Genomic DNA, 27,169 nt, shown 5'->3' with positions numbered 1-27,169 from the left:
CACACAGAGAGCTGTGTCCTTACTGTCTGTCATACAGAGAGCTGTCCTTACTGTCTGTCATACAGAGAGCTGTACTTACTGTCTGTCATACAGAGAGCTGTGTCCTTTCTGTCTGTCACACAGAGAGCTGTCCTTACTGTCTGTCATACAGAGAGCTGTGTCCTTTCTGTCTGTCATACAGAGAGCTGTCCTTACTGTCTGTCACACAGAGAGCTGTGTCCTTACTGTCTGTCATACAGAGAGCTGTCCTTACTGTCTGTCATGCAGAGAGCTGTCCTTACTGTCTGTCACGCAGAGAGCTGTCCTTACTGTCTGTCTTACAGAGAGCTGTCCTTACTGTCTGTCACACAGAGAGCTGTCCTTACTGTCTGTCACACAGAGAGCTGTACTTACTGTCTGTCTTACAGAGAGCTGTGTCCTTACTGTCTGTCACACAGAGAGCTGTCCTTACTGTCTGTCTTACAGAGAGCTGTGTCCTTACTGTCTGTCATACAGAGAGCTGTGTCCTTACTGTCTGTCATACAGAGAGCTGTCCTTACTGTCTGTCATACAGAGAGCTGTGTCCTTACTGTCTGTCATACAGAGCGCTGTCCTTACTGTCTGTCATACAGAGAGCTGTCCTTACTGTCTGTCTTACAGAGAGCTGTGTCCTTACTGTCTGTCACACAGAGAGCTGTGTCCTTACTGTCTGTCATACAGAGAGCTGTGTCCTTACTGTCTGTCATACAGAGAGCTGTCCTTACTGTCTGTCATACAGAGAGCTGTGTCCTTACTGTCTGTCACACAGAGAGCTGTGTCCTTACTGTCTATCACACAGAGAGCTGTCCTTACTGTCTATCACACAGAGAGCTGTCCTTACTGTCTGTCATACAGAGAGCTGTGTCCTTACTGTCTGTCACACAGAGAGCTGTGTCCTTACTGTCTGTCACACAGAGAGCTGTGTTCTTACTGTCTGTCACACAGAGCGCTGTGTTCTTACTGTCTGTCACACAGAGAGCTGTGTCCTTACTGTCTGTCACACAGAGAGCTGTGTTCTTACTGTCTGTCACACAGAGCGCTGTGTCCTTACTGTCTGTCATACAGAGAGCTGTGTCCTTACTGTCTGTCATACAGAGAGCTGTCCTTACTGTCTGTCACACAGAGAGCTGTCCTTACTGTCTGTCACACAGAGAGCTGTCCTTACTGTCTGTCACACAGAGAGCTGTGTCCTTACTGTCTGTCACACAGAGAGCTGTCCTTACTGTCTGTCACACAGAGAGCTGTCCTTACTGTCTGTCACACAGAGAGCTGTCCTTACTGTCTGTCACACAGAGAGCTGTCTTTACTGTCTGTCACACAGAGAGCTGTCCTTACTGTCTGTCACACAGAGAGCTGTGTCCTTACTGTCTGTCACACAGAGAGCTGTGTCATTACTGTCTGTCACACAGAGAGCTGTCCTTACTGTCTGTCACACAGAGAGCTGTCCTTACTGTCTGTCATACAGAGAGCTGTCCTTACTGTATGTCTCACAGAGAGCTGTCCTTACTGTCTGTCACACAGAAAGCTGTCCTTACTGTCTATCACACAGAAAGCTGTCCTTACTGTCTGTCACACAGAGAGCTGTCCTTACTGTCTGTCACACAGAGAGCTGTCCTTACTGTCTGTCACACAGAGAGCTGTCCTTAGTGTCTGTCACACAGAGAGCTGTCCTTACAGTCTGTCACACAGAGAGCTGTCCTTACTGTCTGTCACACAGAGAGCTGTCTCCTTACTGTCTGTCACACAGAGAGCTGTCCTTACTGTCTGTCACACAGAGAGCTGTCCTTACTGTCTGTCACACAGAGAGCTGTCCTTACTGTCTGTCACACAGAGAGCTGTCCTTACTGTCTGTCACACGGAGAGCTGTCCTTCCTGTCTGTCACACGGAGAGCTGTCCTTACTGTCTGTCACACGGAGAGCTGTCCTTACTGTCTGTCACACGGAGAGCTGTCCTTCCTGTCTGTCACACGGAGAGCTGTCCTTCCTGTCTGTCACACGGAGAGCTTTCCTTACTGTCTGTCATACGGAGAGCTGTCCTTACTGTCTGTCATACGGAGAGCTGTCCTTACTGTCTGTCACACGGAGAGCTGTCCTTACTGTCTGTCACACAGAGAGCTGTCCTTACTGTCTGTCACACAGAGAGCTGTGTCCTTACTGTCTGTCACACAGAGAGCTGTCCTTACTGTCTGTCACACAGAGAGCTGTGTCCTTACTGTCTGTCACACAGAGAGCTGTCCTTACTGTCTGTCATACAGAGAGCTGTCCTTACTGTCTGTCACACAGAGAGCTGTCCTTACTGTCTGTCCTTACTGTCTGTCACACAGAGCGCTGTCCTTACTGTCTGTCATACAGAGAGCTGTCCTTAGTGTCTGTCACACAGAGAGCTGTGTCCTTACTGTCTGTCACACAGAGAGCTGTCCTTACTGTCTGTCACACAGAGAGCTGTGTCCTTACTGTCTGTCACACAGAGAGCTGTCCTTACTGTCTGTCATACAGAGAGCTGTCCTTACTGTCTGTCACACAGAGAGCTGTCCTTACTGTCTGTCCTTACTGTCTGTCACACAGAGCGCTGTCCTTACTGTCTGTCATACAGAGAGCTGTCCTTAGTGTCTGTCATTCAGAGAGCTGTGTCCGTACTGTCTGTCACACAGAGAGCTGTCCTTACTGTCTGTCATACAGAGAGCTGTCCTTACTGTCTGTCATACAGAGAGCTGTCCTTACTGTCTGTCACACAGAGAGCTGTCCTTACTGTCTGTCATACAGAGAGCTGTGTCCTTACTGTCTGTCATACAGAGAGCTGTGTCCTTACTGTCTGTCACACAGAGAGCTGTCCTTACTGTCTGTCACACAGAGAGCTGTCCTTACTGTCTGTCATACAGAGAGCTGTGTCCTTACTGTCTGTCACACAGAGAGCTGTCCTTACTGTCTGTCATACAGAAAACTGTCCTTACTGTCTATCACACAGAGAGCTGTCCTGACTGTCTGTCATACAGAGAGTTGTCCTTACTGTCTGTCACACAGAGAGCTGTCCTTACTGTCTGTCATACAGAGAGCTGTCCTTACTGTCTGTCACACAGAGAGCTGTGTCCTTTCTGTCTGTCACACAGAGAGCTGTCCTTACTGTCTGTCACACAGAGAGCTGTCCTTACTGTCTGTCACACAGAGAGCTGTCCTTACTGTCTGTCACACAGAGAACTGTCCTTACTGTCTGTCATACAGAGCGCTGTCCTTACTGTCTGTCACACAGAGAGCTGTCCTTACTGTCTGTCACACAGAGATCTGTCCTTACTGTCTGTCATACAGAGCGCTGTCCTTACTGTCTGTCACACAGAGAGCTGTCCTTACTGTCTGTCACACAGAGAGCTGTCCTTACTGTCTGTCACACAGAGAGCTGTCCTTACTGTCTGTCACACAGAGAGCTGTCCTTCCTGTCTGTCACACAGAGAGCTGTCCTTACTGTCTGTCACACAGAGAGCTGTCCTTACTGTCTATCACACAGAGCGCTGTCCTTACTGTCTGTCATACAGAGCGCTGTCCTTACTGTCTATCACACAGAGAGCTGTCCTTACTGTCTGTCATACAGAGAGATGTCCTTACTGTCTGTCATACAGAGAGCTGTCCTTACTGTCTGTCACACAGAGAGCTGTGTCCTTACTGTCTGTCACACAGAGAGCTGTCCTTACTGTCTATCACACAGAGAGCTGTCCTTACTGTCTGTCATACAGAGAGATGTCCATACTGTCTGTCATACAGAGAACTGTCCTTACTGTCTGTCATACAGAGAGCTGTCCTTACTGTCTGTCATACAGAGAGCTGTGTCCTTACTGTCTGTCATGCAGAGAGCTGTGTCCTTACTGTCTGTCATGCAGAGAGCTGTGTCCTTACTGTCTGTCATACAGAGCGCTGTCCTTACTGTCTATCACACAGAGAGCTGTCCTTACTGTCTGTCATACAGAGAGATGTCCTTACTGTCTGTCATACAGAGAGCTGTCCTTACTGTCTGTCACACAGAGAGCTGTGTCCTTACTGTCTGTCAAACAGAGAGCTGTGTCCATACTGTCTGTCACACAGAGAGCTGTGTCCTTACTGTCTGTCACACAGAGAGCTGTCCTTACTGTCTGTCATACAGAGCGCTGTGTCCTTACTGTCTGTCATACAGAGAGCTGTGTCCTTGCTGTCTGTCACACAGAGAGCTGTCCTTGCTGTCTGTCACACAGAGAGCTGTCCTTACTGTCTATCAAACAGAGAGCTGTCCTTACTGTCTATCACACAGAGAGCTGTCCTTACTGTCTGTCATACAGAGAGCTGTGTCCTTACTGTCTGTCATACAGAGAGCTGAGTTCTTACTGTCTGTCACACAGAGAGCTGTCCTTACTGTCTGTCATACAGAGAGCTGTGTCCTTACTTTCTGTCACACAGAGAGCTGTCCTTACTGTCTGTCACACAGAGATCTGTCCTTACTGTCTGTCACACAAAGAGCTGTCCTTACTGTCTGTCATACAGAGCGCTGTCCTTACTGTCTGTCACACAGAGAGCTGTCCTTACTGTCTGTCACACAGAGAGCTGTCCTTACTGTCTGTCATACAGAGAGCTGTGTCCTTACTGTCTGTCATACAGAGCGCTGTCCTTACTGTCTATCACACAGAGAGCTGTCCTTACTGTCTGTCACACAGAGCGCTGTCCTTACTGTCTGTCACACAGAGAGCTGTCCTTACTGTCTGTCACACAGAGAGCTGTCCTTACTGTCTGTCATACAGAGAGCTGTCCTTACTGTCTGTCATACAGAGAGCTGTGTTCTTACTGTCTGTCACACAGAGAGCTGTGTCCTTACTGTCTGTCACACAGAGCGCTGTCCTTACTGTCTGTCACACAGAGAGCTGTCCTTACTGTCTGTCACACAGAGAGCTGTCCTTACTGTCTGTCATGCAGAGAGCTGTCCTTACTGTCTGTCACACAGAGAGCTGTGTCCTTACTGTCTGTCACACAGAGAGCTGTCCTTACTGTCTGTCACACAGAGAGCTGTGTCCTTACTGTCTGTCACACAGAGAGCTGTCCTTACTGTCTGTCACACAGAGAGCTGTCCTTACTGTCTGTCACACAGAGAGCTGTGTCCTTACTGTCTGTCACACAGAGAGCTGTGTCCTTACTGTCTGTCACACAGAGAGCTGTGTCCTTACTGTCTGTCACACAGAGAGCTGTCCTTACTGTCTGTCACACAGAGAGCTGTCCTTACTGTCTGTCACACAGAGAGCTGTCCTTCCTGTCTGTCACACAGAGAGCTGTCCTTCCTGTCTGTCACACAGAGAGCTGTCCTTACTGTCTGTCACACAGAGAGCTGTCCTTCCTGTCTGTCACACAGAGAGCTGTCCTCCTGTCTGTCACACAGAGAGCTGTGTCCTTACTGTCTGTCACACAGAGAGCTGTCCTTACTGTCTGTCACACAGAGAGCTGTCCATACTGTCTGTCATACAGAGAGATGTCCTTACTGTCTGTCATACAGAGAGCTGTCCTTACTGTCTGTCACACAGAGAGCTGTGTCCTTACTGTCTGTCAAACAGAGAGCTGTGTCCATACTGTCTGTCACACAGAGAGCTGTGTCCTTACTGTCTGTCACACAGAGAGCTGTCCTTACTGTCTGTCATACAGAGCGCTGTGTCCTTACTGTCTGTCATACAGAGAGCTGTGTCCTTGCTGTCTGTCACACAGAGAGCTGTCCTTGCTGTCTGTCACACAGAGAGCTGTCCTTACTGTCTATCAAACAGAGAGCTGTCCTTACTGTCTATCACACAGAGAGCTGTCCTTACTGTCTGTCATACAGAGAGCTGTGTCCTTACTGTCTGTCATACAGAGAGCTGAGTTCTTACTGTCTGTCACACAGAGAGCTGTCCTTACTGTCTGTCATACAGAGAGCTGTGTCCTTACTTTCTGTCACACAGAGAGCTGTCCTTACTGTCTGTCACACAGAGATCTGTCCTTACTGTCTGTCACACAAAGAGCTGTCCTTACTGTCTGTCATACAGAGCGCTGTCCTTACTGTCTGTCACACAGAGAGCTGTCCTTACTGTCTGTCACACAGAGAGCTGTCCTTACTGTCTGTCATACAGAGAGCTGTGTCCTTACTGTCTGTCATACAGAGCGCTGTCCTTACTGTCTATCACACAGAGAGCTGTCCTTACTGTCTGTCACACAGAGCGCTGTCCTTACTGTCTGTCACACAGAGAGCTGTCCTTACTGTCTGTCACACAGAGAGCTGTCCTTACTGTCTGTCATACAGAGAGCTGTCCTTACTGTCTGTCATACAGAGAGCTGTGTTCTTACTGTCTGTCACACAGAGAGCTGTGTCCTTACTGTCTGTCACACAGAGCGCTGTCCTTACTGTCTGTCACACAGAGAGCTGTCCTTACTGTCTGTCACACAGAGAGCTGTCCTTACTGTCTGTCATGCAGAGAGCTGTCCTTACTGTCTGTCACACAGAGAGCTGTGTCCTTACTGTCTGTCACACAGAGAGCTGTCCTTACTGTCTGTCACACAGAGAGCTGTGTCCTTACTGTCTGTCACACAGAGAGCTGTCCTTACTGTCTGTCACACAGAGAGCTGTCCTTACTGTCTGTCACACAGAGAGCTGTGTCCTTACTGTCTGTCACACAGAGAGCTGTGTCCTTACTGTCTGTCACACAGAGAGCTGTCCTTACTGTCTGTCACACAGAGAGCTGTCCTTACTGTCTGTCACACAGAGAGCTGTCCTTCCTGTCTGTCACACAGAGAGCTGTCCTTCCTGTCTGTCACACAGAGAGCTGTCCTTACTGTCTGTCACACAGAGAGCTGTCCTTACTGTCTGTCACACAGAGAGCTGTCCTTCCTGTCTGTCACACAGAGAGCTGTCCTCCTGTCTGTCACACAGAGAGCTGTGTCCTTACTGTCTGTCACACAGAGAGCTGTCCTTACTGTCTGTCACACAGAGAGCTGTCCATACTGTCTGTCACACAGAGAGCTGTCCTCCTGTCTGTCACACAGAGTGCTGTGTCCTTACTGTCTGTCACACAGAGAGCTGTCCTTACTGTCTGTCACACAGAGAGCTGTCCATACTGTCTGTCACACAGAGAGCTGTCCTTACTGTCTGTCACACAGAGAGCTGTGTCCTTACTGTCTGTCATACAGAGAGCTGTCCATACTGTCTGTCATACAGAGAGCTGTGTCCTTACTGTCTGTCATACAGAGCGCTGTCCTTACTGTCTATCACACAGAGAGCTGTCCTTACTGTCTGTCACACAGAGCGCTGTCCTTACTGTCTGTCACACAGAGAGCTGTCCTTACTGTCTGTCACACAGAGAGCTGTCCTTACTGTCTGTCATACAGAGAGCTGTCCTTACTGTCTGTCATACAGAGAGCTGTGTTCTTACTGTCTGTCACACAGAGAGCTGTGTCCTTACTGTCTGTCACACAGAGCGCTGTCCTTACTGTCTGTCACACAGAGAGCTGTCCTTACTGTCTGTCACACAGAGAGCTGTCCTTACTGTCTGTCATGCAGAGAGCTGTCCTTACTGTCTGTCACACAGAGAGCTGTGTCCTTACTGTCTGTCACACAGAGAGCTGTCCTTACTGTCTGTCACACAGAGAGCTGTGTCCTTACTGTCTGTCACACAGAGAGCTGTCCTTACTGTCTGTCACACAGAGAGCTGTCCTTACTGTCTGTCACACAGAGAGCTGTGTCCTTACTGTCTGTCACACAGAGAGCTGTGTCCTTACTGTCTGTCACACAGAGAGCTGTCCTTACTGTCTGTCACACAGAGAGCTGTCCTTCCTGTCTGTCACACAGAGAGCTGTCCTTCCTGTCTGTCACACAGAGAGCTGTCCTTACTGTCTGTCACACAGAGAGCTGTCCTTACTGTCTGTCACACAGAGAGCTGTCCTTCCTGTCTGTCACACAGAGAGCTGTCCTCCTGTCTGTCACACAGAGAGCTGTGTCCTTACTGTCTGTCACACAGAGAGCTGTCCTTACTGTCTGTCACACAGAGAGCTGTCCATACTGTCTGTCACACAGAGAGCTGTCCTCCTGTCTGTCACACAGAGAGCTGTGTCCTTACTGTCTGTCACACAGAGAGCTGTCCTTACTGTCTGTCACACAGAGAGCTGTCCATACTGTCTGTCACACAGAGAGCTGTCCTTACTGTCTGTCACACAGAGAGCTGTGTCCTTACTGTCTGTCATACAGAGAGCTGTCCATACTGTCTGTCATACAGAGAGCTGTCCTTACTGTCTGTCACACATAGAGCTGTCCTTACTGTCTGTCATACAGAGAGCTGTCCTTACTGTCTGTCATACAGAGAGCTGTCCTTACTGTCTGTCACACAGAGAGCTGTCCTTACTGTCTGTCACACAGAGAGCTGTCCTTACTGTCTGTCATACAGAGAGCTGTCCTTACTGTCTGTCATACAGAGAGCTGTCCTTACTGTCTGTCATACAGAGAGCAGTCCTTACTGTCTGTCTTACAGAGAGCTGTGTCCTTACTGTCTGTCATACAGAGAGCTGTCCTTACTGTCTGTCACACAGAGAGCTGTGTCCTTACTGTCTGTCATACAGAGAGCTGTCCTTACTGTCTGTCATACAGAGAGCTGTCCTTACTGTCTGTCATACAGAGAGCAGTCCTTACTGTCTGTCTTACAGAGAGCTGTGTCCTTACTGTCTGTCATACAGAGAGCTGTCCTTACTGTCTGTCATACAGAGAGCTGTCCTTACTGTCTGTCTTACAGAGAGCTGTGTCCTTACTGTCTGTCATACAGAGAGCTGTCCTTACTGTCTGTCACACAGAGAGCTGTGTCCTTACTGTCTGTCATACAGAGAGCTGTGTCCTTACTGTCTGTCATACAGAGAGCTGTGTCCTTACTGTCTGTCACACAGAGAGCTGTCCTTACTGTCTGTCACACAGAGAGCTGTCCTTACAGTCTGTCACACAGAGAGCTGTCCTTACTGTCTGTCACACAGAGAGCTGTCTCCTTACTGTCTGTCACACAGAGAGCTGTCCTTACTGTCTGTCACACAGAGAGCTGTCCTTACTGTCTGTCACACAGAGAGCTGTCCTTACTGTCTGTCACACAGAGAGCTGTCCTTACTGTCTGTCACACGGAGAGCTGTCCTTCCTGTCTGTCACACGGAGAGCTGTCCTTACTGTCTGTCACACGGAGAGCTGTCCTTACTGTCTGTCACACGGAGAGCTGTCCTTACTGTCTGTCACACGGAGAGCTGTCCTTCCTGTCTGTCACACGGAGAGCTTTCCTTACTGTCTGTCATACGGAGAGCTGTCCTTACTGTCTGTCATACGGAGAGCTGTCCTTACTGTCTGTCACACGGAGAGCTGTCCTTACTGTCTGGCACACAGAGAGCTGTCCTTACTGTCTGTCACACAGAGAGCTGTCCTTACTGTCTGTCACACAGAGAGCTGTGTCCTTACTGTCTGTCACACAGAGAGCTGTCCTTACTGTCTGTCACACAGAGAGCTGTGTCCTTACTGTCTGTCACACAGAGAGCTGTCCTTACTGTCTGTCATACAGAGAGCTGTCCTTACTGTCTGTCACACAGAGAGCTGTCCTTACTGTCTGTCCTTACTGTCTGTCACACAGAGCGCTGTCCTTACTGTCTGTCATACAGAGAGCTGTCCTTACTGTCTGTCATACAGAGAGCTGTGTCCTTACTGTCTGTCATACAGAGCGCTGTCCTTACTGTCTGTCATACAGAGAGCTGTCCTTACTGTCTGTCTTACAGAGAGCTGTGTCCTTACTGTCTGTCATACAGAGAGCTGTCCTTCCTGTCTGTCACACAGAGAGCTGTCCTTACTGTCTGTCATACAGAGAGCTGTGTCCTTACTGTCTGTCATACAGAGAGCTGTGTCCTTACTGTCTGTCATACAGAGCGCTGTCCTTACTGTCTGTCATACAGAGCGCTGTCCTTACTGTCTGTCACACAAAGCGCTGTGTCCTTACTGTCTGTCACACAGAGAGCTGTCCTTACTGTCTGTCACACAGAGAGCTGTGTCCTTACTGTCTGTCACACAGAGAGCTGTCCTTACTGTCTGTCACACAGAGAGCTGTGTCCTTACTGTCTGTCATACAGAGAGCTGTCCTTACTGTCTGTCATACAGAGAGCTGTGTCCTTACTGTCTGTCATACAGAGCGCTGTCCTTACTGTCTGTCATACAGAGAGCTGTCCTTACTGTCTGTCTTACAGAGAGCTGTGTCCTTACTGTCTGTCATACAGAGAGCTGTCCTTCCTGTCTGTCACACAGAGAGATGTCCTTACTGTCTGTCATACAGAGAGCTGTGTCCTTACTGTCTGTCATACAGAGAGCTGTGTCCTTACTGTCTGTCATACAGAGAGCTGTGTCCTTACTGTCTGTCACACAGAGAGCTGTCCTTACTGTCTGTCACACAAAGCGCTGTGTCCTTACTGTCTGTCACACAGAGAGCTGTCCTTACTGTCTGTCACACAGAGAGCTGTGTCCTTACTGTCTGTCACACAGAGAGCTGTCCTTACTGTCTGTCACACAGAGAGCTGTGTCCTTACTGTCTGTCATACAGAGAGCTGTACTTACTGTCTGTCATACAGAGAGCTGTGTCCTTTCTGTCTGTCACACAGAGAGCTGTCCTTACTGTCTGTCATACAGAGAGCTGTGTCCTTTCTGTCTGTCATACAGAGAGCTGTCCTTACTGTCTGTCACACAGAGAGCTGTCCTTACTGTCTGTCATACAGAGAGCTGTCCTTACTGTCTGTCATGCAGAGAGCTGTCCTTACTGTCTGTCACGCAGAGAGCTGTGTCCTTACTGTCTGTCATACAGAGAGCTGTCCTTACTGTCTGTCACACAGAGAGCTGTCCTTACTGTCTGTCACACAGAGAGCTGTCCTTACTGTCTGTCTTACAGAGAGCTGTGTCCTTACTGTCTGTCACACAGAGAGCTGTCCTTACTGTCTGTCTTACAGAGAGCTGTGTCCTTACTGTCTGTCATACAGAGAGCTGTGTCCTTACTGTCTGTCATACAGAGCGCTGTCCTTACTGTCTGTCACACAGAGAGCTGTCCTTACTGTCTGTCTTACAGAGAGCTGTCCTTACTGTCTGTCATACAGAGAGCTGTGTCCTTACTGTCTGTCATACAGAGCGCTGTCCTTACTGTCTGTCATACAGAGAGCTGTCCTTACTGTCTGTCTTACAGAGAGCTGTGTCCTTACTGTCTGTCACACAGAGAGCTGTGTCCTTACTGTCTGTCATACAGAGAGCTGTGTCCTTACTGTCTGTCATACAGAGAGCTGTCCTTACTGTCTGTCATACAGAGAGCTGTGTCCTTACTGTCTGTCACACAGAGAGCTGTCCTTACTGTCTGTCACACAGAGAGCTGTACTTACTGTCTGTCATACAGAGAGCTGTCCTTACTGTCTGTCACACAGAGAGCTGTCCTTACTGTCTGTCATACAGAGAGCTGTGTCCTTACTGTCTGTCATACAGAGAGCTGTGTCCTTACTGTCTGTCATACAGAGAGCTGTCCTTACTGTCTGTCATACAGAGAGCTGTCCTTACTGTCTGTCACACAGAGAGCTGTCCTTACTGTCTGTCACACAGAGAGCTGTCCTTACTGTCTGTCACACAGAGAGCTGTCCTTACTGTCTGTCACACAGAGAGCTGTACTTACTGTCTGTCACACAGAGAGCTGTCCTTACTGTCTGTCATGCAGAGAGCTGTCCTTACTGTCTGTCATACAGATAGCTGTCCTTACTGTCTGTCACACAGAGAGCTGTCCTTACTGTCTGTCTTACAGATAGCTGTCCTTACTGTCTGTCACACAGAGAGCTGTCCTTACTGTCTGTCACACAGAGAGCTGTCCTTACTGTCTGTCACACAGAGAGCTGTCCTTACTGTCTGTCTTACAGAGAGCTGTGTCCTTACTGTCTGTCACACAGAGAGCTGTCCTTACTGTCTGTCACACAGAGAGCTGTCCTTCCTGTCTGTCACACAGAGAGCTGTGTCCTTACTGTCTGTCATACAGAGAGCTGTCCTTACTGTCTGTCATACAGAGAGCTGTGTCCTTACTGTCTGTCATACAGAGCGCTGTCCTTACTGTCTGTCATACAGAGAGCTGTCCTTACTGTCTGTCATACAGAGAGCTGTGTCCTTACTGTCTGTCATACAGAGAGCTGTCCTTACTGTCTGTCATACAGAGAGCTGTGTCCTTACTGTCTGTCATACAGAGCGCTGTCCTTACTGTCTGTCATACAGAGAGCTGTGTCCTTACTGTCTGTCATACAGAGAGCTGTGTCCTTACTATCTGTCATACAGAGAGCTGTCCTTACTGTCTGTCATACAGAGAGCTGTGTCCTTACTGTCTGTCATACAGAGCGCTGTCCTTACTGTCTGTCATACAGAGAGCTGTGTCCTTACTGTCTGTCACACAGAGAGCTGTGTCCTTACTGTCTGTCATACAGAGAGCTGTCCTTACTGTCTGTCATACAGAGAGCTGTGTCCTTACTGTCTGTCATACTAGTTATGTGTAGGGTGTAATAGAGCCAGTGTTGTGATTACGTGTAGCCTATAATTACTACATTATTACTATGAATCTGGCTTTCAAAGTTTATGTAATGCAAAGTTCATATGATCTACCGATAAGCCCGGCCCGTTGTTTCTTTAATGAGTGACACTGGGTGCAGAACGATGACGGGGATATATATTGTACCGGGTATAGGGGAGTGCAGAACGCTGTGGGGCTGATTCTGCGCACAATGCAGATGTTCATGTAGTTGAGCTTTTTTCTGCAACGGAATTAGTATGAAGTCCCAGCAGCCTGAATGGAGACGATCCCGACAGGGCAGGTCAGTACCCTATCCCTACCCCTCTTCCCCTAGCCTAAACCTAAACCTCCCTTAGTGGTGCTTAACCATAACCTTCCCCCCTAGTGCCTAAGCCTAACCACCTCCTCCCCTAGCCTAACCCTCCTGTGGGGTGCCTAACCCTAACCTTCCCCCCTAATGCCTAAGCCTAACCCCCTCCTCCCCTAGCCTAACCCTAAGCCCCCCCACCGCACGCTGATAACAGATAGAATTCCCCGGTTACCTTCGGTCAGGATGCCGGCTGTCGGGATTTTGCCGTCGGGCTAAAGATAGGCGTCTGTATTTTTTTTAAGTCCCAGATCGGGATTCTGACATTGGGATTCCGTCCCGGCCACCGGTAAATTAACTACGGGGAAAGGGGAGTGTATAACACTGTACCAGGGAAAGGGGAGTGTATAACTCTCTACCAGGGAAAGGGGGGTGTATAACACTGTACCGGGGAAAGGGGGGTGTATAACACTGTACCTGGGAAAGGGGAGTGTATAACACTGTACCAGGGAAAGGGGAGTGTATAACTCTCTACCAGGGAAAGGGGGGTGTATAACACTGTACCGGGGAAAGGGGGGTGTATAACACTGTACCTGGGAAAGGGGAGTGTATAACACTGTACCGGGGAAAGGGGAGTGTATAACACTGTACCGGGGAAAGGGGAGTGTATAACAATGTACCGGGGAAAGGGGAGTGTATAACACTGTACCGGGGAAAGGGGAGTGTATAACTCTCTACCAGGGAAAGGGGGGTGTATAACACTGTACCGGGGAAAGGGGGGTGTATAACACTGTACCTGGGAAAGGGGAGTGTATAACACTGTACCGGGGAAAGGGGAGTGTATAACACTGTACCGGGGAAAGGGGAGTGTATAACAATGTACCGGGGAAAGGGGAGTGTATAACACTGTACCGGGGAAAGGGGAGTGTATAACAATGTACCGGGGAAAGGGGAGTGTATAACACTGTACCGGGGAAAGGGGAGTGTATAACAATGTACCGGGGAAAGGGAAGTGTATAACAATGTACCGGGGAAAGGGGAGTGTATAACAATGTACCGGGGAAAGGGGAGTGTATAACAATGTACCGGGGAAAGGGGAGTGTATAACAATGTACCGGGGAAAGGGGAGTGTATAACACTGTACCGGGGAAAGGGGAGTGTATAACAATGTACCGGGGAAAGGGGAGTGTATAACACTGTACCGGGGAAAGGGGAGTGTATAACAATGTACCGGGGAAAGGGGAGTGTATAACAATGTACCGGGGAAAGGGGAGTGTATAACACTGTACCGGGGAAAGGGGAGTGTATAACACTGTATCGGGGAAAGGGGAGTGTATAACACTGTACCAGGGAAAGGGGAGTGTATAACACTGTATCAGGGAAAGGGGAGTGTATAATACTGTACCGGGGAAAGGGGAGTGTATAACACTGTACCGGGGAAAGGGGAGTTTATAACACTGTATCAGGGAAAGGGGAGTGTATAACACTGTACCGGGGAAAGGGGAGTTTATAACACTGTATCAGGGAAAGGGGAGTGTAGTACGTTATAGACATTGTTTTCATACACTTCAGGTGATTTCCGGGGTTAGAGACTACAGCTGATACTTGGTGGTAATGGAATGCATGCTATGTATTAGGAGTTCGGGGGTCTCGCAGTATATGGATTATATAGGATACAGTAACATGTTCTGCTGGATGTACAGAGGTAGACGTTTCTCTGTGACTGTAGGAACGAGGACGGACTGATAGACAATCAGATTGATATGTTGGAGATATTGCCATGTGTGAGGGACGGTGGATTCTATATACCCTCCAACCCCTCATTTCTGCATTTATCTCCCATTGTCTTATATTTATTTCCCAGGACAATCTCTGCCAGCACCCAGGTCCAGGGTGGTGATGTCAACATCTATGAGAACATGCGATGCCACGGCGTGCCCCTCGTCACCATCAGCCGTGGCCGAGTGGTCTACGAGAACGGGGTATTTATGTGCGCTGAGGGGTCTGGCTGTTTCTTCCCCATGAGGACTTATCCTGACTATTTATACAAGAAGATGATACAGAAAGAAAAGGTAATGGCATATAGATATATTATTACAGGTGTCCCTATATTATAGATATATTACAGGTGTCCCTATATTATAGATATATTATTACAGGTGTCCCTATATTATAGATGTGCACAGAGCTCCATACATGAGAGATATTACAGGTGTCCCTATATTATAGATATATTACAGGTGTCCCTATATTATAGATATATTACAGGTGTCCCTATATTATAGATATATTACAGGTGTCCCTATATTATAGATGTGCACAGGGCCCCATGTATGAGATATATTACAGGTGTCCCTATATTATAGATGTGCACAGGGCCCCATGTATGAGAGATATGACAGGTGTCCCTATATTATAGATATACACATAGCCCCATGTATGAGAGATATGACAGGTGTCCCTATATTATAGATATACACATAGCCCCATGTATGAGAGATATGACAGGTGTCCCTATATTATAGATATACACAGAGCCCCATGTATGAGAGATATGACAGGTGTCCCTATATTATAGATATACACAGAGCCCCATGTATGAGAGATATCACAGGTGTCCCTATATTATAGATGTGCACAGAGCCCCATGTATGAGAGATGTTACAGGTGTCCCTATATTATAGATATACACAGAGCCCCATGTATGAGAGAAATTACAGGTGTCCCTATATTATAGATATACACAGGGCCCCATGTCTGAGAGATGTTACAGGTGTCCCTATATTATAGATATACACAGGGCCCCATGTATGAGAGATATGACAGGTGTCCCTATATTATAGATATACACAGAGCCCCATGTATGAGAGATGTTACAGGTGTCCCTATATTATAGATAATCACAGGGCCCCATGTATGAGAGATATGACAGGTGTCACTATATTATAGATATACACGGTGTCCCTATATTATAAATATACACAGAGCCCCATGTATGAGAGATGTTACAGGTGTCCCTATATTATAGATATACACAGAGCCCCATGTATGAGAGAAATTACAGGTGTCCCTATATTATAGATGTACACAGAGCCCCATGTATGAGAGATATGACAGGTGTCCCTATATTATAGATGTGCACAGAGCCCCATGTATGAGAGATATCACAGGTGTCCCTATATTATAGATGTGCACAGGGCCCCATGTATGAGAGATGTTACAGGTGTCCCTATATTATAGATGTGCACAGAGCCCCATGTATGAGAGATATCACAGGTGTCCCTATATTATAGATGTGCACAGGGCCCCATGTATGAGAGATATGACAGGTGTCCCTATATTATAGATATACACAGAGCCCCATGTATGAGAGATGTTACAGGTGTCCCTATATTATAGATGTGCACAGGGCCCCATGTATGAGAGATATGACAGGTGTCCCTATATTATAGATATACACATAGCCCCATGTATGAGAGATATGACAGGTGTCCCTATATTATAGATATACACATAGCCCCATGTATGAGAGATATGACAGGTGTCCCTATATTATAGATATACACAGAGCCCCATGTATGAGAGATATGACAGGTGTCCCTATATTATAGATATACACAGAGCCCCATGTATGAGAGATATCACAGGTGTCCCTATATTATAGATGTGCACAGAGCCCCATGTATGAGAGATGTTACAGGTGTCCCTATATTATAGATATACACAGAGCCCCATGTATGAGAGAAATTACAGGTGTCCCTATATTATAGATATACACAGGGCCCCATGTCTGAGAGATGTTACAGGTGTCCCTATATTATAGATATACACAGGGCCCCATGTATGAGAGATATGACAGGTGTCCCTATATTATAGATATACACAGAGCCCCATGTATGAGAGATGTTACAGGTGTCCCTATATTATAGATAATCACAGGGCCCCATGTATGAGAGAAATTACAGGTGTCCCTATATTATAGATATACACGGTGTCCCTATATTATAAATATACACAAGGCCCCATGTATGAGAGATGTTACAGGTGTCCCTATATTATAGATATACACAGAGCCCCATGTATGAGAGAAATTACAGGTGTCCCTATATTATAGATGTACACAGAGCCCCATGTATGAGAGATATGACAGGTGTCCCTATATTATAGATGTGCACAGAGCCCCATGTATGAGAGATATCACAGGTGTCCCTATATTATAGATGTGCACAGGGCCCCATGTATGAGAGATGTTACAGGTGTCCCTATATTATAGATGTGCACAGAGCCCCATGTATGAGAGATATCACAGGTGTCCCTATATTATAGATGTGCACAGGGCCCCATGTATGAGAGATATGACAGGTGTCCCTATATTATAGATATACACAGAGCCCCATGTATGAGAGATGTTACAGGTGTCCCTATATTATAGATGTGCACAGGGCCCCATGTATGAGAGATATGACAGGTGTCCCTATATTATAGATATACACATAGCCCCATGTATGAGAGATGTTACAGGTGTCCCTATATTATAGATATATTACAGGTGTCCCTATATTATAGATATATTACAGGTGTCCCTATATTATAGATATACACAGAGCCCCATGTATGAGAGATATCACAGGTGTCCCTATATTATAGATGTGCACAGGGCCCCATGTATGAGATATATGACAGGTGTCCCTATATTATAGATGTGCACAGAGCCCCATGTATGAGAGATGTTACAGGTGTCCCTATATTATAGATATACACAGAGCCCCATGTATGAGAGATGTTACAGGTGTCCCTATATTATAGATATACAGAGAGCCCCATGTATGAGAGAAATTACAGGTGTCCCTATATTATAGATATACAGAGAGCCCCATGTATGAGAGATATTACAGGTGTCCCTATATTATAGATATACACAGAGCCCCATGTATGAGAGATGTTACAGGTGTCCCTATATTATAGATGTGCACAGAGCCCCATGTATGAGAGATATCACAGGTGTCCCTATATTATAGATATACGCAGAGCCCCATGTATGAGAGATATCACAGGTGTCCCTATATTATAGATGTGCACAGAGCCCCATGTATGAGAGATGTTACAGGTGTCCCTATATTATAGATATACAGAGAGCCCCATGTATGAGAGATATGACAGGTGTCCGTATATTATAGATGTGCACAGGGCCCCATGTATCAGAGATTTCACAGGTGTCCCTATATTATAGATGTGCACAGGGCCCCATGTATGAGAGATGTCACAGGTGTCCCTATATTATAGATATACAGAGAGCCCCATGTATGAGAGATGTCACAGGTGTCCCTATATTATAGATATACACAGAGCCCCATGTATGAGAGATATCACAGGTGTCCCTATATTATAGATATGCACAGAGCCCCATGTATGAGAGATATCACAGGTGTGGAATTACTGTCCCATACATGTCTGCATGTTCCCCATTGGATGACGTGTAATAAGTAGCTAATATCTGTAACCAAGGCCTGTCCTCCCATTATAGCTCACACTCCATCATTGTGGAGCTTACTCTCTCCATCCACCGCCCCTTCTCATGCATCGTGACGGCTGAATTATGTATCCTTATGGATAGTCCATATGGATGGGCAGCTGATTTATCTGAGTAGTCTGCAATACGTTGGCAATATGAACTCAAGTCTGTGGGTGAAATGATGTAGATTCAATTAAATCGTGGCCTCGAGTAAGTGTGGCCATTTGCTGCACTTATGGTGTTGCCCAGGGACGAACTGGGTCTTTACTTTGGCCACGGCATCCCTGTTGCCGCGTCTGGGAAAGGGGACGTGACCACGCCTCTCGGTGGTGTGCTGTAAGTCAAGGGGGTGTGGCTTCATGACAAACCCTGTATAATCATGCCGACCGAGCAGAGCGCCGGGAGGTGGAGCTCTTTGGTCAGGCATTTAGACGCCCAGACTGGCCCATCTGCCTCTCGGCCCTTCTGGCTAGCTCGGCTGTGGTACCACCGGACTCGTGGATTTTTGCTCGTAGCCCAATATTGCTGCATAGAAAAACCAGTTTGGGGCTCAGCGAGGGTGGCTACTTCGGCTCCTAATTGAATTGGCCACTTTGTGTGTGTCTGACATTTCATGCCTGAAACAGCAGCGGTCGGACAACCTGGATCTAACAGCACATTTTCATACGGGTACCAAAGGAAGCCAGGAAACATCTTTATATCCAAAATCCTGAAGAACACACCAGACATAGATAGAATAAGCATTAATACTGGCAGTGGCCCCATTGAGTGTGTTTTATGTACTTTATGGGCCTTGAGTGAACCCATTCCACAAAGATCACTGTGATACTAAGCGAAATGCAGACGGGATTAAAGTCTCAGTAACAAATGAATAAGGAAATTAGGCCAAATACAAAATTAGGCTATAAAATAATAGGTAGGAGCAGATTGGTTGCTATGGGCAACTTCTCCACTGCTCCACTTCTCAACAGTTCTGTGTTCAAACCATCGGAACACAGAACTAAATCATTGGGTCCACACAGTTGTAGTAACCAATTGTTTTTCATCACTTTACTTTATTAATTGGCCTTAAAAGAGTGTGGTGGTTGCTCGCGGGATTATAACGAAGCTTCAAATGAGGATTTCATGCTTATTATATTGTAGTGTGAGTTATCTGATCTTTGTCTGTTATCGGCTATCAGACTTATGCAATGTGTATATTTCTTTACTGCACTGTGTTACTAGACATTAAGCCTAAAATCTGTAGACCGTACTCCATACCAGGGGGATGTGGCAGTCGTGATGCATTCTGGGAAGAAGGAAACAGGAAGCCCATTAGCAGACACTCCAACTCGACCATCCACTCGTCATGGCGGCATGCGGGACCTCCACGAGTCCGGCTTCAGCTTATCTGGTAAGAGGTGGTGATGTCCGCGCTGTCCTGCATTGACTTGGCTGGAGTCCATTTGCGTTTACGCCTTGAGGTGGCTACGTGTTGCCCTCTCCTACTGGAATGGGGGCTACTTTGCAGCCATATCCTTCCAGGTGCTCAGGTGAAATTACCAGGTCCATTTTGCTCCTGCTTTGAGCTTCTCCTTTACTACCACAGTCATACATTTAAGGCACCCATTGGCTGCGGAGTTAGCTGCCGCGGTTGGATCCGCCATGACTCTGCTGTTCCTTTGCTGCTCCTTCCGGATAGTTCAAAACGTCCATTATATTCACTTCCCTGTCATCGTTGGGGATTTCGTGGGAGTGAGAGTTATTTATAAGATGGTTGGAGGTGTACTGATCTGCTTAAAGCTTTAGGAGAAGGAGCAAGTATAATCTCCCACCATACAAGACAGCCACTGGGCGTCCCAGCATCCCTGGTAATACAGCTGGGGCACAAGGAGGCTGAATGAACTGTAAGGGAATGTAGCAGGCACAGTTCTCGGTGGGAATTGTGTACCGTATTAGATGGGGCTGATTACCCTATATATCATGTCTCAGCGATTCTCCCAAACTGTCTGTCTGCTCACCAGGCTTCAGTATGAGTAGTGAGATTGGGCTTATCCATGTATTTCACCAGCAGAGATTCAAGGTTTAATCTAACAGTACGTCATTATTTGAAGTTCGCTTGCTCTTCATAACCATCGCAATGCATGAAGTACAGATTGAGTTTAGAAGTTCCCTCAACTTGTAAAAGTTCCTGAACAGTTTGTTGGGCCACCTCCAGCTGGATGGTGATGGTCGCTGTAACACTGTCACTCTCCTCCTTCCCTCCCGCAGGTGCACAGATCGATGATCATGTCCCAAAACGAGCTTCGGCCCGAATCCTGGCCCCTCCTGGAGGAAGATCCAGTGGGATATGGTAACCGGCATTGATTTGCACCCACCCACTCCTGGACCCTTACACCCCTCTCCTGCCGGAGATCAGCACTACTGCCCTGTGTCACATCCGTCATGTAAACTCACCTGTAATATGTCCAGAGAGAGAGGATCCACTGTGACTCCACTTCTGCTCTCCCAGTAACCAACACAAGACTGCAGTGCCTGCGGCCGGGAGAACAACGCGCCATCGCTTCCACCAAAAACTGAAAGGAATCTGCCCGAAACGCCTGATGTCGTCTTCTCTTATTTACCGTAGTGATAGGTGGTGTTATGTGCTGTGCTGTGTATGTGCCAGAGACCTACGAGTGTGTGTGTGTGTGTGTGTATGTAGCTGGGAACTGACTGGCCAGCAGTTGTCTCATGTGCCATGGAAATACTGGTGTCGCTGGTAATATTCTGACCCTTACGCCACCTGAGTTTCATGGATACTGAAATGTGAATCCTTATCAGTCCCATCTGTAATCCTGCTCCTCACGTCCTTCTAGATAGTATCTCCATGACATGTCGGTGCTTCCAAATTATGGGACATATCCAATTAGGTGCGAAAAGTCCCGTACTTTTCGCATGCCAGACTTTTCGCCATCATCGCTGGTTTTCCATGCGAAAAAGTATCACGCGCGTCCCCCGCTTATCCCCGTATTCAATTAGAAATCAGCGAAAAGGGAGCCGGCGAAACTGTAACATGCGAAAAGTCCTGTCAGATTTGGGGAAATCAGCCTGTCACCCCCCAAAAGCTGCACTGACGTTGGGGATCACTATACATACCCTTGAATAGCCCTGGTGAAGGTATTAGGGGTACTTACAGTATAAGTAAGTACGCTATTCTTCATAAGTGGTGAAGAATAGCGTGTAGCAGTGTTTTTTGGTGAAAAGAAGTAGTCCCAGCAAATTTGGGGTACATGAAAATGGGGGCTAGCATATTTTAAAGTTGCTAAAGTGAAGTTTTAAAAAAATTAAAAATTCCACCTTCCGCAACCACCTGCAAACCCTAAAACACCTGGGGCATACTTGGGGGCCCCCCTGGAGTCTATGTCGCTAGTTTTTAAATGAAAGTACTTTTTTGGGTTGAACTAAAGGGTTTTTTAACCTTTTTTGTTGCGCAATATACCGTTGGGGGACTGTCCCAATGGTGCAGGGGGGTTTTCCGAGGTTTGCACCCCAAAACCCCAATTCTGCACTTTTTTTCGACACCTATTCATAGGCGAAACTTTTTCGCAGGTTCCAATGCATTGAGTTCCCGCACTGGCCAAAAGTATCCGTTATGGAATACGGGGGAAACGTCTCGCATGGCGAAATGATGTCACTCGCGATACTTTTTCGCAGAAAACTGCTTTTCCCACCTAAATGAATACGGCCCTATATGTGTAACCATGTCCTCACAGTATAACATGTCTGCTCCTAGATCATACAGTAATGCGCAGGACTGCCTCTGACTGTCACTGTACAGGCTGTATTTGAAAACTGACAGTTGGGAGCTGATTGGTTGGTACTTTATCTCCATCCACTTTTTCTCTCTCTGGCTTATGGCCATATCCAATTAGGTGCGAAAAGTCACGTTTGGCGAAAAGCGTTCTCGTGTGCGTTTCGTGCGTATCCAATTCCCGATGTTTTCACATGAGCGAAAACTCCATAGACAGAAACCGGCAAAGAGTTTTCACCATCTCTGCGGCAGGTGAACAAGTGAGCAAAATCCCTATTTCTGCCTAAAAATGTGGGGACTTGGGGCCTGGTTCACTACCGATCGCAACTGCGATTACGCACCCAATCGTCCGATTGTTGCAGTCTGTACATGCGTATGCATCACAGTGCGCGTACGCGAACCAGCCACTGTGATCGCAGTGACTACGCAGTCCCATCGCAGAGTGATTGACAGGAAGTGCCGTTTGTGGGAGGTAACAGGGGGTTGGTCGGCGGAACGCAGGCGTGCCAGTGTGTTTGAATGCCGTTGCTGGACGTGCATAAATTATCCACTGCGATGCGAGGTTAGCCATTCCTGAGTGCGGTCAGAGCTTGCGCAAGTGTGTGTGAGACTGCGATGGTTCTCGATGGTTTTGCAGGCCCTTGGTTCAGAATCCTTTGGACACCCCCCCCTAATGACTAATTAGGCAAAAAGATTTTTAAATTAGCTTAATTCCCCCTAATAATGACATGTCGTTTTTGGGGTGAAAATTTTAAAAGTGTTGGATAATGGGTGTAAAATACTGGGTCAGGTAATTTGGGGGGCTGTATGGATGAGACAGGTATATTGGGGGGCTGTATGGATGAAACAGGTAATTGGGGGGCTGTATGGATGAGACAGGTATATTGGGGGGCTGTATGGATGAGACAGGTATATTGGGGGGCTGTATGGATGAGACAGGTATATTGGGGGGCTGTATGGATGGGTCAGGTATATTGGGGGGCTGTATGGATGAAACAGGTATATTGGGGGGCTGTATGGATGAGACAGGTATATTGGGGGCTGTATGGATGAGACAGGTATATTGGGGGGCTGTATGGATGAGACAGGTATTTGGGGGCCTGTATGGATGAAACAGGTATATTGGGGGGCTGTATGGATGAGACAGGTATATTGGGGGGCTGTATGGATGGGACAGGTATATTGGGGGGCTGTATGGATGGGACAGGTATATTGGGGGCTGTATGGATGAGACAGGTATATTGGGGGGCTGTATTGATGAGACAGGTATATTGGGGGGGCTGTATGGATGGGTCAGGTATATTGGGGGCTGTATGGATGAGACAAGCATATTGGGGGGCTGTATGGATGAGACAGGTATATTGGGCGGCTGTATGGATGGGACAGGTATATTGGGGGGGCTGTATGGATGAGACAGGTATATTGGGGGGCTGTATGGATGGGACAGGTATATTGGGGGACTGTATGGATGAGACAGGTGTTTTTGGGATTGCAGGTGGCTGCAGCAGGTGTATTTTTAAAAAATTTTAAAACTACTTTATAGACACAAATATATACTAGCACCCATTTATCTGCATGTACCCCCAATTTAACTACAGCAATTAACTTTTTATCATTTTTCCACACTTATACAAATATGTACTTAAACATCCATTTGACTCAATTTAAGAACCCGAAATACTATTATTAGGGCTATTAATAAACTTCTATATTGATTTCCTATGTCCGTTAGGCTTTTTATGGGGTACAGACTGATTTCCCCAAAATGTGCTGTACTTTTTGCTAGTTTCGCCATGCGCAATTATCGCATATATGCATTTTCGCGTGTTTTGTAATTGTACAGGGTGAAAAACGGGAGCGCGCATTGCGAAAATGCGCAAAAAGATCGCACCAAAACTGGTGGAATAGGGCGAAAGCTTCACCAGTGATGAGTTTTCATTTTATCGCAGCTAATTGAATACCGCCCTAAGTATGATATCAAGATAGTGCATGAGATACAGGGGTCGGGGTCCTTATTGCCGAATCCCTGTGTCCAGCCTTCGCTAATCCATGTATAACCTGTGTTTAGTCATAACGTAGTCACTACTTGCCCTGCTAACCTTCCTTATCAGGGTAATATGTGCATCATAGCGGTGACAAGACCACGTCTCCCACATTTCCTGCCATGAAACAAGATACAGCTCTATCGTTTCATCCAATGGGACCCAATGTGCTGGGCTTCAAAGCAAAGGGAAAGCTACACCTAGGAGATACATCCTGAATTTCTCCAGCTGCTGCTGAAATCCTGTTTATGTCCTGCTGTTTTGGAGCTAAAGACCCCCAAGGGTATGTTAGGACTTGTAGTTCCAAAACTGAGAGGGCTCCAGCATCCTGGGAGTTGCATATATAAGGCGTGGGTCAGAATAACCACCTCGCAAATTTATTGGATAGGCTGGTGTCTCAGATGATGGGCGGAATGTTTCCCGGGATGTCAGGGGGCGGCAGTGGGGGGGGGGGCAGACAGGTCGGACAGACAATTGTGCGCAGCCAAATCTAAATAGACCTTGGCCCCCATATGACTCCATTACCTGGCACAGCCCTGGTTTTACCACTGGAAAGATCATTGGGAAACCTGGGCTAGATTTACGAAAGCTTCCAAAACTTAAAAGTGGAGGTGTTGCCCATAGCAACCAGTCAGGTTATAATTATCATTTCTCTGTTGCATTCTAGATAATGTTAGGCAGAATCTAATTGGTTGCTATGAGCATCGCCTCCACTTGTCTGATTATAAGCTTTAGTAAATCTACCCTTTAGTATTTGTCCCAGTTTTACCTGTCGCAGCAAACCTAGTTACCCCATTGTGACGCTGTGAGAAAGTAACCCTGATATCAGCACTGGGTCTTTGCACCATGCTAGAAGATGCTGCACCTCTGGTGAGAGGTCTCCCGTAACGACCCAATATTTGGGGGGTTCTTGTGAGGCTCCTACGTAAAAGTCTCACATCTTATGCACAATTCCACAGTCTCCTGTATGTGACAGTTTCATCTGAGGTTACATCGGGGTCATTAGCCTGACAGATATAGTTCATCTAAGCCCGCAGGCGGACAGGCTTGGGACATCCCGTACGTGTAATGACAAAGTGCAGATATGAGCCCGACCCCACCTAAAAAAAAAAAAGATTAGTGGTTGCACAAAATATCCAAACGAGGTACAAGGATTGCAGCCTGGACTGTCCCTGTAGTTAGCGCTACCCAACACTTTTATAACTTATGTTGTGTTTATAATGCCAGCTGGGAGGCGACACTAACCACTGTGTTCACTGGGGGAGCTATGTGGTCATCTTTGGTGTATAGATGAACCTGGCTGACAGTATGGGGGCAATGGCACAGTGACTGGTAATGTGGCAGTATAACTCATTTTGCCAGTCATCAAGATAAAATAGTTTGCCGATAGGGAATGTTTTTGTTTCTCAGCCACTGTTCTTTAATCGTAACATTTCATTAGCTGCTGTCATCATCATTAATGTGCCCCTGCCATAGCTGTCTTTTTCCTGCAGACTCATCAAGTGCATCTCACGTATATTCTGCGAGCAATAACGTGCGCCTGGTGTCTGTGACTGATGGGAGGGGGGGTCATGCAGCAAATAACTTCTGTTGTCTGTAACACAGTAAGCATTATTAGGGGCTAATGTAGAATCATGTATGCATTAAGTGCCACAAGTGTCATTACACATGAACCGTGCCTCAGTCCACCCACATGCATTAGGAGTTTGGAGTACAGTTGGGGACATTTTTAGAAGGGTTTTTATATTCAAAGTGTTTGAAAAAATGCTACATAAGGATTTCAAGGTATAATGATACTAATGACAGCACAGAAGTCCATCATTGCTCCATACAGCCCCAAAGTTTGATAGTTACAGTAAGACTTTATACAAATGAGAAGTGTATAGGTCGAGCCAAAGGGCACCTAAGGAATACATCAATGATTATATAATAAGGGAGAGAATTGTCTGAGAAAATGTACCTACATAAATCATTACATGTATAAGAAAAGGATTTAGGAAAAATAAATCTATAAAGTGATCACAAATGTAGGGGAAAGACTCTAAGGAAAGGGGTATCTACATCTACACCTGGAAAGTGTTCTCTAAGGAAAGGTGCATCTACAGTACATATGTATGGGAAGGATTCTCTAAGGAAATGTACTTTCCACACGTTATTGAGTAGATGCATTCTCTAAGGAAAGTTGCATCTACATAACAATTACATACTGTATGTATGGGAAGGATTCTCTAAGGAAAGGTGCATCTACTCAATGATAACATGTGGGAAGGAATCTCTAAGGAAAGGTGCATCTACATAATGATTTCCTATGTAAGGAAAATGTATCTACATTAATGTAATAAAGATTACATTTATAGAAAGGATTCTTTAGGGAAAGGTCTATCTACATCCACAATTACCTATGTACAGTAGGGGAAGGATTTTCTAAGGAAAGGTCTATCTACATCCACAATTACATATGTAGGGGAATAATTCTCTAAGGAAAGGTCTATCTACATCCACAATTACATATGTAGGGGAATAATTCTCTAAGGAAAGGTCTATCTACATCCACAATTACCTATGTACAGTAGGGGAAGGATTTTCTAAGGAAAGGTCTATCTACATCCACAATTACATATGTAGTGGAATAATTCTCTAAGGAAAGGTCTATCTACATCCACAATTACCTATGTACAGTAGGGGAAGGATTTTCTAAGGAAAGGTCTATCTACATCCACAATTACATATGTAGGGGAATAATTCTCTAAGGAAAGGTCTATCTACATCAACAGTTGGATATATAAAATAATGGTTCTCTAATGAAAGGTGTAGCTACATTAGTGATTACTTAGGGGAAAAATTCTGTATTGAAAGGAATATCTACATTAATTATGAATGTTCAGGAAGGTGTAGCAACATTAATGATTACAAAGGTCGAGGAAGGGTTCTCTAAGGAAATTTATTGTAGTGTGACTAGAAATAATTCTC

The 27,169-nt window shown here is 46.5% G+C and overlaps 1 protein-coding gene across 1 annotated transcript in view; it reads left to right on the top strand.

The window, feature by feature from the left end:
- DPYSL5 (dihydropyrimidinase like 5) overlaps nt 1-23,012 on the top strand; it is a 180,999-nt gene extending 157,987 nt beyond the window's left edge. Inside the window, exons 11-13 of the mRNA XM_088448835.1 lie at nt 14,738-14,945; nt 19,610-19,778; nt 20,636-23,012. Of these exons, the coding sequence (XP_088304961.1) occupies nt 14,738-14,945; nt 19,610-19,778; nt 20,636-20,721 (463 nt within the window). The 3' untranslated portion in view covers nt 20,722-23,012. The remainder of the gene's footprint in view (nt 1-14,737; nt 14,946-19,609; nt 19,779-20,635) is intronic.
- Nucleotides 23,013-27,169: the final 4,157 nt, after the last annotated feature.

Source organism: Taudactylus pleione, unplaced genomic scaffold (genome assembly GCF_031769625.1).
Source record: "Taudactylus pleione unplaced genomic scaffold, aTauple2 ptg000467l, whole genome shotgun sequence".
In the NCBI taxonomy this organism is placed as follows: domain Eukaryota; kingdom Metazoa; phylum Chordata; class Amphibia; order Anura; family Myobatrachidae; genus Taudactylus; species Taudactylus pleione.
Note: the sequence above shows the minus strand (reverse complement) of the source record. Positions and strands in the feature narration are given on the sequence as shown.